This window comes from Corylus avellana, chromosome 7 (genome assembly GCF_965113065.1).
Source record: "Corylus avellana chromosome 7, dhCorAvel1.hap1.2, whole genome shotgun sequence".
NCBI classification, from domain to species: domain Eukaryota; kingdom Viridiplantae; phylum Streptophyta; class Magnoliopsida; order Fagales; family Betulaceae; genus Corylus; species Corylus avellana.
Window position 1 is genome coordinate 13,985,553 of NC_142496.1, and position 15,893 is coordinate 14,001,445.

A 15,893-nucleotide genomic window follows, 5' to 3' on the forward strand; every position below is an offset into this window, starting at 1 on the left:
CCAAGAACACTAACTTAAACTTGGTAGGGTACTCTGATGCTGATTGGGCAGGATGTTCTGATGATAGGAAGAGTACCTTTGGAGGATGTTTCTATTTGGGGACTAATCTTGTAGCCTGGCTAAGCAAGAAACAGAACTCTATATCCCTCTCAATAGCTGAAGCTGAATGCATTGCTGCGGGGAGTTGTTGCACATAGCTCTTACGGATGAAAAAACTTCTATCAGACTATGGCCTTGATCAAGAAACGATGGTGGTGTTTTGTGACAATCAGAGTGCAATCAGCATTTCCAAGAATCCAGTACTACACTCCCATACCAAGCACATTGACATTAGGTATCATTCCATTCATGATTTGATTGAAACTAATGTTATCACGCTTGATCATGTGGCTACAGAACGGCAATTGGCAGACCTTTTAACTAAACCTCTGGATGTGTCTCGATTTGAATTTCTTCGCTCGGCAATTGGTGTTTGTGAATAGCTTGAAAAGGTTTGACCGGGATTCAAGCAAGGTTCGTGTATGTTTTGTAAATATTCTTTGTTTTAAGTTTTGTTTTTCTTTCATCTCGGTGCTTACTCCTTGGTCATGTTTGTTGGGATAATTTTTTTTTGTGTGTGTTTTTCTGAGAGGTATGTTTGATATATGCTTCTTTGGAAGTGTTTTCCATACTCACAAGCTGGAATCAATGAGGTTTTGTTTGTAAGATCTGAACCATCTTATCTTTTTGTCTGGATTAATTTGAGTGTTTCCTTGCTTGTGTTTCTTGCTCTGTACTAGTTTGTAAGAACAAGCTTGCTTGTCATGAATCCTTCTAATCCTTGTAAGGATGTGCGCACGTAGAATCATGTTATGATCTGACGTTGATCTATAGGCTTTACAGATGAGAGAGTTAGCATGGATAAAAAATTATTACTATCGTGGTAATCATGCTCTACTAAAGTTTATCATCAAATGTTATAGTGTGATCAAGTGAGAGATGAAGATGTATGGGTGATCACACCATAATTAGTATGGTGATCCCCATGGAAAGTGGTAACTTCCATGGAGGTTATAGTTAAAGAGAAACAATACAATTCTTCATGAAGAAATGTATTGCACTCTTATATATAGAAAAACAGAACGTAAGAATCATTATGACATAATATACTTTTCTGTTTTTCTTGCTCTTTAGTCCTCCATTGGATTTCTACCCTAACGGAACAAAATCCTTTTACGTTAGATCCTCAAAACTATTTTCCAACAAAATGTAAATCAAGAATCATTGGCAAACCAGAAGTAAACATATAAACATATACAAATGTGGGGGTGAGAGTGACTGTGTATCGATGTTCGGAGCATGTATTGCAGGCATAAGCACTAAATGATATTTACTAGTAAAGTAGTAATGCATTCTACCAAAAAAGAAAAAAAAAAAAATTAAATTAAATAAAGTGATAGGAAGTGCAAATCATTAACCAAAAAAACAAACGTGAAGGTTAAAAGAAGCACAATACATAAATCTAATCTTTGCCAATGTCATCAATCTGAAGGAATCTAAGCGAGGAATCTCATGATTGTGACTTTTATTTGGCAAAATGGAAATAAATATTTTTTTTCCTATTTTAATTTCGGCTATATAACTCTGCAATGAAAGCAAATAACTACATTATCTTTGAGGCCTGTTTATATCACAAGGGCAAAATTGTTATTTCACATTTTTGTTTTGACAATTTTGCCCTTCTGATATAACCAAAATTATTAATTACTGAGGTTGTAATTAACGAATTCCCCGCCAAACCTGTTTGTGTGCTTAGAAAACAATTTGAAACCCTTGTTTGGCTTTCTCTTCAGAAAGAATCAACGAGTGCACAAAATAAGAATGGCAGGGAGCGGTGCGCGAGAAATCCAAGTCCGGACGATAACCGGGGAATCCACCGCCGTTTTGGTTCCGAATAATAGTACCATTGAAGAGCTCAAGCTCCTCCTCAAGCAATCTTTCCCTCCCGCCTCTAACTCCCCCAATTTCCACCTTTTCTTCAAGGCAAGGCCCATTACGTATCTCTCTACTGCTATTTCAACTTTTCCCTTCCATTATGATTCTTGGTTCTGTACTCTTTTTGTATGATATGTTTCACATTGAGAAGAAGAATTTCTTGTTTTCCAAGCACCTATGGATTTAATATTGCCCCTTTTTTTTTTTTTTTTTTTTTTTTAAAGCAACTGATTGTAGTCGTACTCTTTTGCTTTGAAGTTAGTCACAGTGGGTTGAAGCTTAGGTTGTGATTTTGAATATGTATACATTTTTTGTTTTTTTGGTTTCTATAAGAACTATTAATACTCATATATATCCCATTGTTTGTTATTCTTCTTCTAGGGCGTTAAATTGAGACTGCAGAGTCAGATAAGCACTTACCCTCTTGAGAATGGTGAATTTATAGTACTCGTTCCGTTTTCTAAGAAGGACATGAGGGCCCTGGAATTTGAACAATCTAAAACTTCATTGAACAGTCCCCATAATAGCTCAATCTCAAAGTTTGCTGATTTGGCGTGGTCCGATATGATGCAAGATTTGTCATATTTATGTGAAACATCGGGTAATGAAACTTGTACAAATCGGAAGGTGGGGAGCTTTAGTCTTGGAGATGGAAGAGATATCATGGAAGGGAATTCTAGTCTTGGAGATAGGAAAGAAACTATGGTGGGAATGCCAAGTTCTTGTTCCTTTGAGGCAAAACGGAAAAGGGGTTTTGATTTTGATAAATGGATGGGGCTCCCCTATGATCTTATACTGGATACATTGCGGTTCAATAGCAAGGAAGCTCTCAATGAGCATAATTATGAAGTATTTCTTAAAGTTTTGGAGTCAGTGAATTGTTTGTCGGACCCACATTCTGGATTCTGCTTGCTATCGAGAAAAGCCAACTTTCGGGCTGGTGGCGTGGGAGTGGGAAGTGGTAGTTCATGTTTGTGTCCAGCTTGGTTGAAGATGATTATGAAGGCATTTGCTTTCTTGAACATTTTTTCTGCATTTCATCATTTGCAGCAGAAGAAATTGACTACTAGTCGTTTGGAAGAAGTGCTGACTCAGCTTGGAAAGTCTGGAATTAAACTTTGTATGAAGGACATAGAGCATCTTTCCCTTGTTTGTCCTAAGGTATTAGACTGGATTTCTGGAAGGACTTAGAGCCATATGTCATTGAGTTCTGATATTTTATTCTATTGCCTTACTTTAAACATGTATGTTGTTTCTCAGGGAGTGCGTTTTTCAGATAATGAAATGGAGAAAACAAGTTTTGGTGATACCCTTGTTATCATTAATTGTTCGACAGAACTGAAAGATCAAATTGATCATAATCCTAAAACTGGTATTCTTGAAGATATGCATTTCCTTTTCTTTCATTTCTTGAAATAATTTCAAATTTATAGGCTTCTAACTTCATTGGCCTAACATTTCTGTTCAATAGCTCGGAAACAGTTGCCTGTGCCTGTACCAAAGGTTATCTGTGCAATGAAGAGACGGGAAAGTTCTTTCAAAACTAATCTGTCGGAGGCTGTTGAGTTATTAGTGGTATGTTTGTTTAACTTGTAATATTTAGATACCTCTTCCTTCAAAAAAAAAAAAAAAAATTTAGATGTTTCCTACGGAGTACCCTTCCATTACACTGTAGCAATCTTGATAGAAATCCTGCTTAGGCGCATACTTCCCGCCTCTACTTATGTTTTCCTGCATCTTTTTGAGTGTCAAGTTGTATGAAGTGATACAATTTTTACCTCTATTTTCAGATCTTTGCTTTATTTCAATCTAATGCTTGTCTATTCTATTATCAGTCTGTCTGATCCAGAGTCTTGTTTCCTACATCTTTTGTGACTGCATTTAATTGTCATTGGTGAAATCAGCCTGCTCTTGGTCACGTACTGCTGATTAGTCAGTATCTTTATGACAGAATATCAAGTATGCGAGCCTGTAGAAGGCATATTGTGGACTTAGACTGGAACAGTAGCATGGCCATATTGTTTTCTTCTCATCATATCTGGTGATTTCTTTGTATGGAAGTGCTTGTGGTTGTTCAGGGCTATAATACATAAGCAAATGCGTATCTGCATTGCACTTTTATATACTCTAGTAGTGGGTTGATTTTGGGACATAAATGGTACTCTCTTTGATAGATTTTTTACAACCAAACCTTTATATTTTTTCCTTCCTGAATGAACACGTGTCTTTATAAAAGTATTTTCTATATGACAAATTGACAATATAACTATTTTTGCTGCTGTTAGTGGCTGAGTAACTTGGTTTACCTGCCAGACTGCCCCTATTCTATAGTTAGGCATTAACTCTTGTGTTTTACAACTACAATTTTGGGCTATTGAATAATCTGAGATTTTCTATGCAGTGTAAAAATGGACCTGAGATTCTTGCGGCTTTTTCCTTGGAGGAGTTACTCTTATCAGTAAAGGAACATGGTACTGCTGCTAGTGGAAAAGAAGCAAAACGGACAAGGGGAAGCTCAGCAGCTTCAAGTTCTGATTCAGACCATGTACATTGTCATGTAGGCCTTCATTCTCCTATATATATATATATATATATATATATATTGAAGATGCAAGTACAGACTCCATAGGCAAGGGAAAACGACAAAAGGAAAATAAATGGTGAAATAAACAAATTCAAATGAATGCCCAAACTTTATTGGTGCTAGAGCTGTAATACTTCATTGGCTCGTGGTTATTAATACAATTATGCTGTTGATGCAATATTTTTGCATCTCGTTCCATTTTGATTTGCTGTCATAACAATTGATTTATTCTTTTAGTGTTTTGCATGATACGGTATAAGACTACTTATTGGGAATAATGACTATTTATATAATGATAAAAGAAGCTACATTCAATATCGAAGGTTCTTTGGCGTCTCATACAATAAGATACTGAATCAGTTCTAAGATTTTCCTTCACTTTGGAATTCTTGCTGCGATAATTGTCTTCTGAAGTTGAGGAATTAGAATTTCCTACCTGATATCTATGCCATTATAACAACTTCTTTGCTCAGCAGGAAACAAATTCATTGCTACCTATGGAAATGGTTGAACATCTTAGGAAGGGCATTGGATCTAAAGGACAGGTTTCTTCTATTCTTGTATTATCAATTTGTTCTCTGTTAGAAAAAAGAGTATGTTAACATGTAATTCATCCAGGCTTCTTCGGAGCTGGAAGCCTAACATATTGGCATATATAAACAGATTCTCATTTCTTATTTTCATGTTTCAATTTTTTTTTTTTTTTTTCATTAGTCAGGCCATTGCTCCTACTTGGATTTTGGTTTGTGGGCATGTTTATAACTATTCTTAGTAGAAGGCTCTGCTGATTACTACACTCTGAAAGCTCGTCTAAATGCAGATGGTGCATGTTGAAGATGTTGGTGCCAGGAAAGCCACTTATGTAGAAATCCCAAATCAACTCTCAGATAACATGAGATCAGCACTTAAATCTTTGGGAATTACTAAATTGTATAGTCACCAGGTACGGATATTTCCTGTGTTTTCATCCTTCTGATATCCAACATTTTTGAATGTTTTCAGCTTTTTTGGTATCCATAGGTGGAGTCTATAGAAGCTTCCCATGCTGGGAAGAATGTTGTCGTGGCAACGATGACATCTAGTGGGAAATCTCTTTGCTATAATCTAGCAGTTCTTGAAGTCTTGTCCCAGGATTTGTTATCATGTGCTCTATATTTATTTCCAACAAAGGTTTGTTGTTGCAATCTGTATATCTCTAACTTCTATATGCTTTAACAGAGGTCATCATCTTGGTTTTTGCTTTTAGGCAGTAATTAGATGATGAAATATTTCATGCATGCAGGCCTTAGCTCAAGATCAACTCAGAGCTTTGTTAGATATGACAAAAGGATTTGATGCCAGTCTAAATATTGGCATTTATGATGGTGACACTTCTCAGAAGGACAGGACTTGGCTGCGTGATAACGCTAGACTGGTAATTTACTATATGGTTGGCTCATACAGGGCAGCTTTCTTTGGCTGGCTGTGTCTCACCAGAATTTGTGCTGGAATTCTTGTTTGCTTGCATGCAGTTGATCACAAATCCAGATATGTTACACATATCAATCTTGCCACACCATGAAAGATTTAGGCGGATTTTATCAAATCTTAGGTATGTTATTTTGACTGCAATCTCTCTTTCTATTACCGAGTGACTAATCATTTTGTTTTCATGTTTCTGCCACTATATATTGAGTTGAGTTCTGCATTAAGTGGTAGTTTTGAGAATTTTGTGGAGTTTCTTACTTTGATAACTACGCACGTCGTTTTTTTGTTTGTTTGTTTTCCTAATAGCACATTGTTTGTTGTTTTGGAGATTTATTTATATTCCAATCAATCAGGTTTGTGGTCATTGACGAAGCTCATGCTTACAAGGGAGCATTTGGATGTCATACTGCTCTTATTATGCGGAGGCTTCGCCGACTCTGTTCACATGGTAAAATTTTTCTGTAGAGTTTGTGAGAGTTGAATAACTTCTTATGCATTTTTAGTCTTTTCTGTTGTACGGTACATCAATAAGTGGTTTCCTTCCATTTGCAGTATACGGAAGTGATCCTTATTTTATATTTTCTACTGCAACTTCTTCAAATCCTCGCGAGCACTGTATGGTAAAGATTTCTAGAATGTAATTACTAATTAGATACTTCATTTTTTATTTTTTTATTTTATTTTATTTTTTATGTTTTGCAATTTTAGTTTTTCATGCCTTTCTTTATTTTCGAAAACTTCTATTTGGTGCCTTTCTTGGTTTGTTCCCCACACCTGCCACCCTAATGAACCTTAGACTGATGGGAATTATGTCTTGGTCACCGCATTTGTGTAATATTTTCAGAAATATAGACTAGTTTTGATTTTGTCGAGGCATGTGTTGCCCTCGATTTACAATAAATCAAGTGTAGATATGCAGATATAATGAAAGAGATTAGGGGTAAAGAATTTGATACAATTTAATCGAGCTTTATTGGGTAAATGGTTATGGAGATTTGCACATGAAAGAGATGCATGGTGGAGGAAATTAGTGGAGATTAAATATGAGGTGATGAGGGGTGATTGGTGTTCCAAGGAGGTAGGAGGGTCGTATGGGGTGGGACTGTGGAAAAGTATCCGAAGGGGGTGGGATGAGTTTAAGCAACATGTGCGTTTCGAGGTTGGAAACGGGTCTTGAGTTTTGTTTTGGCAGGATGTGTGGTGTGGGGAGGTATCACTGCAGAATTTGTTTCCCGCCTTGTTCAATATTGCATGTGGAAAGGAGGCATGGAAGAGGAGAATATGGAGTTGGTAAATGGTGCTATTTTTTGGAATGTAGGTTTATTCGGCCTGTTCATGATTGGGAATTGGAGGAGGTCTCGAGATTTTTCGAACTGCTGTATTCCCAACATGTAAGGCATGGTGGGGTAGATAAAATTAGTTGGATTTCCTCGAAGAGGAAAATCTTTGAGGTGAAGTCTTTCTACAAGGTGAAGATCAATTTAGCCCCGGTGGATGGCCCGTGGAAGCTTATTTGGAAGAGTAAAGCTCCTCCGCGAGTGGCTTTTTTCGTATGGACAGCGGTTATGGTGAAAATTTTAACATTGGACAACTTACGAAAGAAGAACATCATTGTGACGGAATGGTGTTGTATGTGCAAGAAGAGTGACGAATCTATTGATTACCTTTTGGTGCATTGTGAAGCTGATGTAGAGGTATGGAATATGATTCTCCAGCTATTTGGTATAACGTGGGTGATGCCGGGGAGTTTGAAGGAATGCTTGGGAAGTTGGAGAGGGCAAAGGGGAAAGCGGACAGTCATGCACCTTTGGAGGATGGCCCCTTTGTGTGTAATGTAGTCCTTATGGAGAGAAAGGAATGCGTGGAGCTTTGAGGATCGTGAAATGGGTACTCTAGAATTGAAGAAAAGGGTGCTCCAAACACTTTCTCTTGGAGGGTTTTGGGGTATTCTTCGCAAGCTTCAACGCTTACGAAATTTATAGATTTCTGTACGTCATTTTCAGTTTAAAGCTTGTGTAGTGGGCTCTTTCGTATACTTCCTGTGTACATGGGTTGCACCCCTTGCCCTTTTAATACATTGACTTTTACTTATCAAAAAAAAAAAAAAGATATGCAGATATAATGAGTAAAAGAATCAACAGCCAGGGGGGAGGTTCTTTCTTTGACTTGCTGAGTTGGCCTGAATGCTTGACATGTGTAGCTTATCGGCACTGTGTAATTGTGCACAAGCCAGCTCGTTTATGGTTGTCTGATGGATTTTGTGGTTTAGTTATACTTCAATTCAGCTGCTGTACCATGTTTTCTTTCTGAAATTTTTCTTCATTATATGTAGCTTTCCTCAGCTGCCTAAAATATTTTTTTAGGCATTTTGACAAATTATCTTGTGTACATATTGAATAGATGCATTTGACAAATGAATTTTCTGATGCTTAAGGAACTCGCAAATCTACCAACCTTGGAATTGATTCAGAATGATGGAAGTCCCTCTGCTAGAAAGCTCTTCATCCTTTGGAATCCTATTGCATGTCCAAAAACTGTATGTGCTTTGCTACTATAAGTGATCTACTTGAAGTATTTTTCAAGAAATATTTATGTATTTCTTGCTAACGCTACTTAAGTACAGCTGTTGGAGGAAACTCGCAGTATGGATACTGGAGGATCTACAGTTGAAATTGCTAATTTCAGAAATTCAAGGTAACAATTATCCACTGTTACAGAAATGGATGGAGAATTCAGGGGCACTTCTGCTGTGGTTTGCATGGCATACAGAAAACTCTGGTTCCTTTTATTTTATTTATTTTTATTTATTTTTATTTTATCAAAATTTTTGTAGCTTTCTTGTATCTGCTGGAGGCCACATTTGAGATGCTTACGCTGTGAAGATAAAATGCTTACTATTGCAATGAGAATTTCACATGCCTCCTGTGAGAATGTAAAAACCAAAAGAAAAATAAGATGGGATGACTCCCACTCCCACTCCCTCTTCTCGTTTCCTTCTCTTCATGGAGTAATGTTTTTCTTGAGGACTCTTTAGAATGGTGTCCATCTGAATCAAGACATTGCTAAATCATTTTAACCAAATGTGCACAAATTTGAAAAATCCATCATTGTATTTAATAAGACTTAATACTTATGATTAGTCATAAATCTCTGTGAATGAATTTTGTATTGTTTTTTACATGGAATGAGTACTTCAGGGCCTAATGATTTATTTACTTTTGCAGCCCACTTTTGAATGTTTCGCGCCTCTTTGCAGAAATGGTTCAGCATGGACTTCGTTGCATTGCTTTTTGTAAATCGCGTAAACTTTGTGAAATTGTTTTAAGCTATACGTATGTCACATCAGTACCAAGAATTTCAGTACATCAATGCTATATGACCTGATTTTTAGCTCTCTTAAGATATGTTTTTTTTTTTTTTTTTTTTTTTTTTTTTTGCGTCTACTATTAAGTTTTTAGATGAAGAAAGTAATGCAATTAAATTGCTAAAATTGTGATAGGCGTGAGATTCTTCGGGATACAGCACCGCATTTGGTTGAGTCCATATGTGCCTATCGTGCTGGTTACATTGCTACGGTCAGTACTGTTACAGTTCTTTGATGCTTTTTGTTATCAATGGTTGCATGTTGGCTCCTCTACATCATGGTGTGTAATTTAATTACATTTTCTTGTGCTCAATGTGGAAGACAAGCCTTTGTTTGGAGAATAATTTTGATGCCCTATATTCAGTTGTGACAGAAAAGTATGTATTTTCTTATTTTTGGTTTTTGTTGTTATTTGGATTGCTGGAGGATAATGTCTTATAAAGCATATAGTGGTTGGTAAGTAAGCCTTCGCCTTTGTTTGTAAGGAAAGACTTAATGGGCAATCTAGGGATACTATGATAACTTCAAAAAGCTATCTTTGCATGAGCTCAAAAAAAGGATATACCCTCTATGGTGGCATGTCTTCAATTTCACTTGTCAGATCCACTCTACGTGTTTATTTGGGTCCAAATAAGTTGGGTATTTGTGTAGTTTTTTGGTGAGTGGCCTAGGTTTTGAGTGATAGAGGCAGCCACTGTTTTAACTATTATTATTTACTGTTTCCTCAGCTTCTGTTATCACAAATGAATGTAGGCCAGAAGATGTGAAGCAGGGAGGTGGTAGACTCTAATAAATACCATCTAATGCAGGGAGCGTGTAGAAATTTATATCTTGAAAAAGAAAAGATAAACGATTTTGAATTTGTTGATTCACGCACGAATACCGAAAGCAAAATCTTTCTTTAAACATGTTGATTCACTAAGAATAAGAGGAATAAAGACATCAACAATTGGTAGATTCTTCAAGAATACCTAAAAGTTGGAAGAAAAAGAGAAACCTCAATTAGTTGTCTTGCCTAACGGCTATAACTCTTTTTTATAAAAACACTTGTAGAAAACCCTAAATAACACAAAGTACAATAATACCCTTATGCTAAACATTAAAAAAAAAGAAGCAAAACACATAAAATAAAACCTATCTGCCAAACCCTAGCTGTCATTCCGTGATGAATTCTGCATCAAGATGATTCTCAGTTTCTTTTTTTGTTTGAACCCTAATCTGTGAGACTATGTGTGACAATGCTGAGTGGCAAAAATCAAGAGAAGGATGTGAGAAAGGAAGCCAATTATAAATCAAGAAAAATTGGCTCTCTCTCTCTCTCTCCACCTATATGATGAATAGGTTGTGACAAGAAGAGCATCGTTGCTAGCGATTTGGGACATAGGATAGATATTGGGAATTGCCTACAGTTGTTTATTTAGTGAGTTAAGATTTGGACCCTGATAATATTGAGTCTCTTCTGATCATTAGAGTAAGCATACTAGGTAATCTATTTCACAATTGTCTCTTTTGTTTACTTGGAAATCCCCAAGATTGCGTGTCCTCGAATTGAAGTTGTTGAGGAATATTTTTACGTGAAGGGAAGAGGCATACACCCCCGCACCCTGCCCACACGTGCTGTAACAAGCCATAGTTCTCTATTCGGCCATGGACAACGAAATAACAAAGTAGAAACAGAGGGAGAAAAAGGGGGATAAACAGAAGGGTTATCTGAAGTGATGCAATTGGGGATTTGGGGGACTCATGAGAAAATTGTCATTGGAATTTCTTTGCAATTCTGGGAGGCCTGGCTAACCTCGAATCTAGCCATTATCATCTTTCCATTGTATTTTCCTTTTGATCAATCAATAGAATTTCCATTTATCCACCACATTACAAACTCTATTTACCAAAAAAGAGAAGAAAAAAAAACAATAGTGCACTATTACATGCACGGGAAGGAACAAACATTGTTATTTTTTTTACCACTAACACCTAAATATTTCCTGAATAGATAGCATTACTGATCTGTTTTCCACTTTCGATGCCCAGATTTCAGTTTTGATCATTGTAACTGTTTGAAGCTTGATGTATGTCTCAGTATTTTTTATGCCACAGTATTTCTATGCTGCTTGGCGTTCTGTCTCTATACTGTTAAATTTTGGAGCCTTGGTGCCATCACGATGAAGAAAGTTTGTTCATGAAATCTGCCCTTTGACAGCCAATACAAATTTTCCCAACATATGGTTCCTTGGGTTTGACATTGCTTGAATGATGGAACAGGACAGGAGAAGAATAGAGAGAGATTTTTTTGATGGAAAGCTTTGTGGTATTGCTGCAACCAATGCGCTTGAGTTGGGCATTGATGTTGGACATATTGATGTAACTCTGCATTTAGGCTTTCCTGGTAGTATTGCTAGGTAGGTTGTCCAGTCATCTTACTTTTTAGTGATTTAACCTATTTGCTTAAATAGTTTGATCAGTGATTTTTACTCCATTTATATGCATATTTTTAGCTTGTGGCAACAAGCTGGAAGGGCTGGGAGGAGAGAGAGACCGTCTCTTGCAGTTTATGTTGCATTTGGAGGGCCTCTTGATCAATATTTTATGAATCACCCTAATAAACTCTTTGGGAGCCCAATTGAGTGCTGTCATATTAACGCTCAAAACCAGCAGGTTTTGAAATTTTTATCATAACCATTTACTTATTCATCAACATTGTAAGGTTGGATAAATTGGCAGAACTTAATGCTTATTTTTCTTGTTGCCTTCTTCTTCGAAGGTTCTTGAACAGCATTTGGTATGCGCTGCTCACGAATACCCACTGTGTTTGCTTTATGATGAGAAATATTTTGGGTCTGGTTTAAACAGTTCTATATCGTCTCTGAAAACCAGAGGATATTTGAGTACTGTTCAATCGTGTGATTCTTCGTTTCAAATGTGGAACTATATTGGACATGAGGTATATTATCTGTTGCATGGTTTATGTCTACTCTATGTACCATTGGTTAATGAATTGCTTAAGCTACTCTCTGTGTATGATTTTGTATTAGCAAATTTCATAGGGATTGTAAGTTTTGTATTTTTTAAACTTATCGTTCCCCCATGTATTATGTTGTAGAAAATGCCTTCACACTCAGTAAGTATCCGTGCAATAGAAAATGTGAGATATGAAGTCATAGACCAGCGCAATGATGAAGTCCTTGAAGAGGTTGAGGAAAGCAAGGCTTTCTTTCAGGTTAGACCCTTGTTTTAGATCTATGAAGTGCTTTATACATTAATCTTACTCTTTTACTCTGATTATCCCCAAATGAGATAGAAATTTGATTTTTTTACTGAAGTCCTTTCATTATTAGTGTTGATCACTCCATGGTTTACCATACATTATTTTATGCAGATATATGAAGGTGCTGTTTATATGCACCAGGGGAAGACCTATCTGGTTAAAAAATTAGATTTATCAAATAAGATTGCTTTGTGTGAAGAAGCTGATTTGAAGTATTACACAAGAACTCGAGACTACACTGATGTTCATGTCAATGGCGGCAAGATTGTATGTCTGGCCCTTAACTGTCTTATACTTCTTTAGGTGGCTTCTTATAAATTGCATGACTTAATCCAGTACTTGGACAGGCGGGATGCTTTTTTATCTCACTGATTTCAAGGCATGAGACATAATTGTAATATCCACATTTTCTGTGGAACTTGCTTTGTAGTTCATTGATCTATCAAGATTGACACTAATAGCTCCATGGTTGAACAGGGATCATGGGGTTCCCTAAGAAATGTAGCACATATGCTGCTTGATGAGTTAGTAAAAGTTTGCTCATCATCCCATTTACATAGATTAGATCCGTTCCTGAGACTTCAAGTTAATCCAGGCTCTCTGCATTAACCGTGTTTTCTTCCCTATAAGCCCAGAGTAAGATGACATAATGCTTCTGGAGCAATCTTGATTGTATGATTTGTCTGGAATACCTAGAGAAGTTAGGTACAGCCAATAAGATAAGCAGCTTTCAATTGCACTATTTGCTTCTTCTTACAGTGTAGGAACGTATGGGAGGTCCAATCTAAATAGATGGTAGCCATCAGCATAGACATGCAAGAAAAATGTTGGGATGCAAGAAAGTGAGTTCTCTCCACATAATCTAGGTGTTGGGATCTAATTTGCATAAATGTTACAACCTTTACCCTTGAGCTATACACATGTTCGATATGAACATGTGTCTAGTAAATCTTGATTTCTGTTGCATATGCTGTATTCAATTGTCAATTACATATGTTAGGAATTGAACACTGCTTGATATGTATAAACTGTTGTCTACTTTTTCTTGTCTTGATCCTCAATTTTTCGTATTGGGGGGTTGGTGGGGAGATAGACATTGTGTAGGGTTTTAGGATTGCTTATTTTTGTAAGATATGGCCAAGGAGATTAAATTCATGTACGTGCCATTGTGTCCTATTCTCTATATATAAATTGATTACAAACTTCTTTATATTTGGCATAGCATTCCCTCGTATTGCATTTTCAGAAATACTTATAATGTTTATTTACTAATCGGTTACTCCTGCATGCCCTGCTCTTTCTTAGGCCTATCCGGTGAAGGTTTCCAACATTCGGCTTTCAAGAACAACTGCAAAAGCACATACTTGCAAAGTAACTACTAATTGGTTTGGTTTCTATCGAATCTGGAGAGGAAGCAACCAAATATTTGATACGGTTGAACTGTCACTTCCTAGTTATTCATATAACTCACAGGTGGACTTATTACATAAAGATTTACGTTGTTAGGGGCTCTAAAAATTTTAATGGCATCATTGTTTGGGATCATGCAGCTATACATATATACATACATAAACATATAGACATTCATTTATGTGTACATACGTAAATACCTTTTTTTTTTCTTCTGAATTCTGTCTAATCTTATTTCATCTTTACATCTAAGCAGGCAGTTTGGATTCCAGTTCCGCAATCAATAAAAGCAGCTGTCAATAAGCAAAACTTTGATTTTCGTGGAGGCTTGCATGCTGCTTCACACGCTCTTCTGAATGTAGTGCCCTTGTAAGTCTCTTAGAAGCATTTACAGTTGCGCTTTGGAAAGTTGGTTTATTTTTCTGCATTCTTTACAATTATTCTTACTAAATTGCAAAGTGGTTGAGAGGGTTTATATTAAGAAGTCAATCATGTCACCGCTTGTTATCCTTGAAGCCACTATCAATGTCAATTCTGTATGATCCCAACAGTTGTGTATCTGACTACAGTATGATACTTTGGTGTGTAGACATATAATATGCAACTCATCTGACTTGGCTCCAGAGTGTCCAAACCCTCATGATAGACGCTATTATCCAGAAAGAATTCTATTATATGATCAGCATCCTGGAGGGCTTGGTGTATCAGTTCAGGTAAGCGACATGAAATGGAAAATTCAGTATCGAACTGTGAAAATTTTCATTTATGATGAAGGGACGTCAGTTTTGTTGAATAACTATCAACTTTACGAAGATAAGTTTGCGCTCCTTCCAAATGCTCTAACATTTGATTGATATATGTTCCCTGAGGCAAACTCCAAGGTTAATTTGAAAGTTGCCGATTTAACTCCTATGGCATATAGGACCTTTGGATCTGTAAACCTCCATCCTGATATGCTTAAGTTTAAGATATGTGCAAGTCCATATTTTCTTGCGTCTTTTTTTCTCCCCATTGCTGCTGAGGTGATTTACAAACCTTAATTTATTTGGACAGAATGGACTGATAGTTTCTTATTTTACAATCTGCAAATTGATGGCAACAAACATGTTTTACTACTTTTTGATGTGAATATATTTGAATGTTGCAATAGGTTCAACCCCTTTTCACAGAGTTGTTAACCGCTGCTCTGGAACTGCTTACGTCTTGTTACTGCTTCGGAGATGCTGGTTGCCCTAATTGTGTTCAAGTCTGTTTCAAGTTCTCTTGTCTTTACTCTCTCTCTCTCTCTCTCTCTCTCAATGTAAGAGTAACTTTTAAAGTTGTTTGCATGTTGCAGAGTTTTGCTTGTCACGAGTATAATGAGGTTTTACACAAGGATGCAGCCATTATTATCCTCAAGGTTCTGACCTCTGAAGCTCTTGGATCCAAATCTCTCTCTGCTATTTTCATTTCCTTTCTGACAGCGACTGGATTTTCCTCTCTTTTTAGGGTGTTTTGGACACAGACAAATTGTATTTCAGGAGATGTGCTGACTCTTCCCAAGTTTCTGGAGCGGAAGATCCTTGCCAAAATGTTTGATATATTTGTACAGGAAAGCGAATTAAATTCTTTTCTCCTTTTCCCCCTTTCTCCTTGTATTTTAAGCATTATACAAAAATATAATCAATTTAATGAGCTTTGGCAATGTCTGTCTCCCATTGTTTTATGTTGATTTCTTGATTATGGTTAGACAGCATCTTGAAACTTTTCTTGTAACTTCTCCGCTTGATGGGCCGTAAGATTCTTACATGGAGAGATCCGTACCAACTACCAAGGCCTTTCATCAGAGC

At 36.7% G+C, this 15,893-nt stretch overlaps 1 protein-coding gene across 3 annotated transcripts; it reads left to right on the forward strand.

The window, feature by feature from the left end:
* The first annotated feature begins 1,755 nt into the window (after positions 1–1,755).
* LOC132184275 (UBQ, helicase-c and DEAD-like helicase domain-containing protein) lies at positions 1,756–15,738 on the forward strand. 3 transcript variants are annotated; one of them, XM_059597841.2, is made up of 27 exons: positions 1,758–2,022; positions 2,356–3,135; positions 3,235–3,346; positions 3,446–3,549; positions 4,376–4,531; positions 5,035–5,103; positions 5,379–5,501; positions 5,579–5,728; positions 5,841–5,972; positions 6,070–6,149; positions 6,379–6,473; positions 6,578–6,645; positions 8,460–8,561; positions 8,649–8,719; positions 9,250–9,357; positions 9,525–9,600; positions 11,652–11,788; positions 11,885–12,044; positions 12,151–12,330; positions 12,490–12,606; positions 12,766–12,921; positions 13,960–14,127; positions 14,321–14,433; positions 14,654–14,777; positions 15,215–15,310; positions 15,401–15,463; positions 15,553–15,738. In XM_059597841.2, the coding sequence occupies exons 1-27, from the start codon at positions 1,861–1,863 to the stop codon at positions 15,640–15,642; spliced, it is 3,792 nt and encodes a 1,263-aa protein (XP_059453824.2). In that variant the 5' UTR covers positions 1,758–1,860; the 3' UTR covers positions 15,643–15,738. The 3 variants fall into 3 exon arrangements, 2 of the variants coding, with proteins under 2 accessions (XP_059453824.2, XP_059453825.2); XM_059597842.2 differs by having other exon boundaries at positions 9,250–9,317; positions 11,657–11,788; XR_009440548.2 differs by lacking the exons at positions 14,654–14,777; positions 15,553–15,738 and having other exon boundaries at positions 1,756–2,022.
* The last annotated feature ends 155 nt before the right edge of the window (positions 15,739–15,893 follow it).

Coding starts and splice junctions, on each gene's coding strand:
- LOC132184275 (XM_059597841.2), top strand. CDS start 1,861: ATGGCAGGGAGCGGTGCGCGAGAAATCCAAGTCCGGACGATAACCGGG. Junction 8,562..8,648: donor CTATTGCATGTCCAAAAACT/GTATGTGCTTTG, acceptor ACTTAAGTACAG/CTGTTGGAGGAAACTCGCAG. Junction 15,311..15,400: donor GTTGCCCTAATTGTGTTCAA/GTCTGTTTCAAG, acceptor TGCATGTTGCAG/AGTTTTGCTTGTCACGAGTA.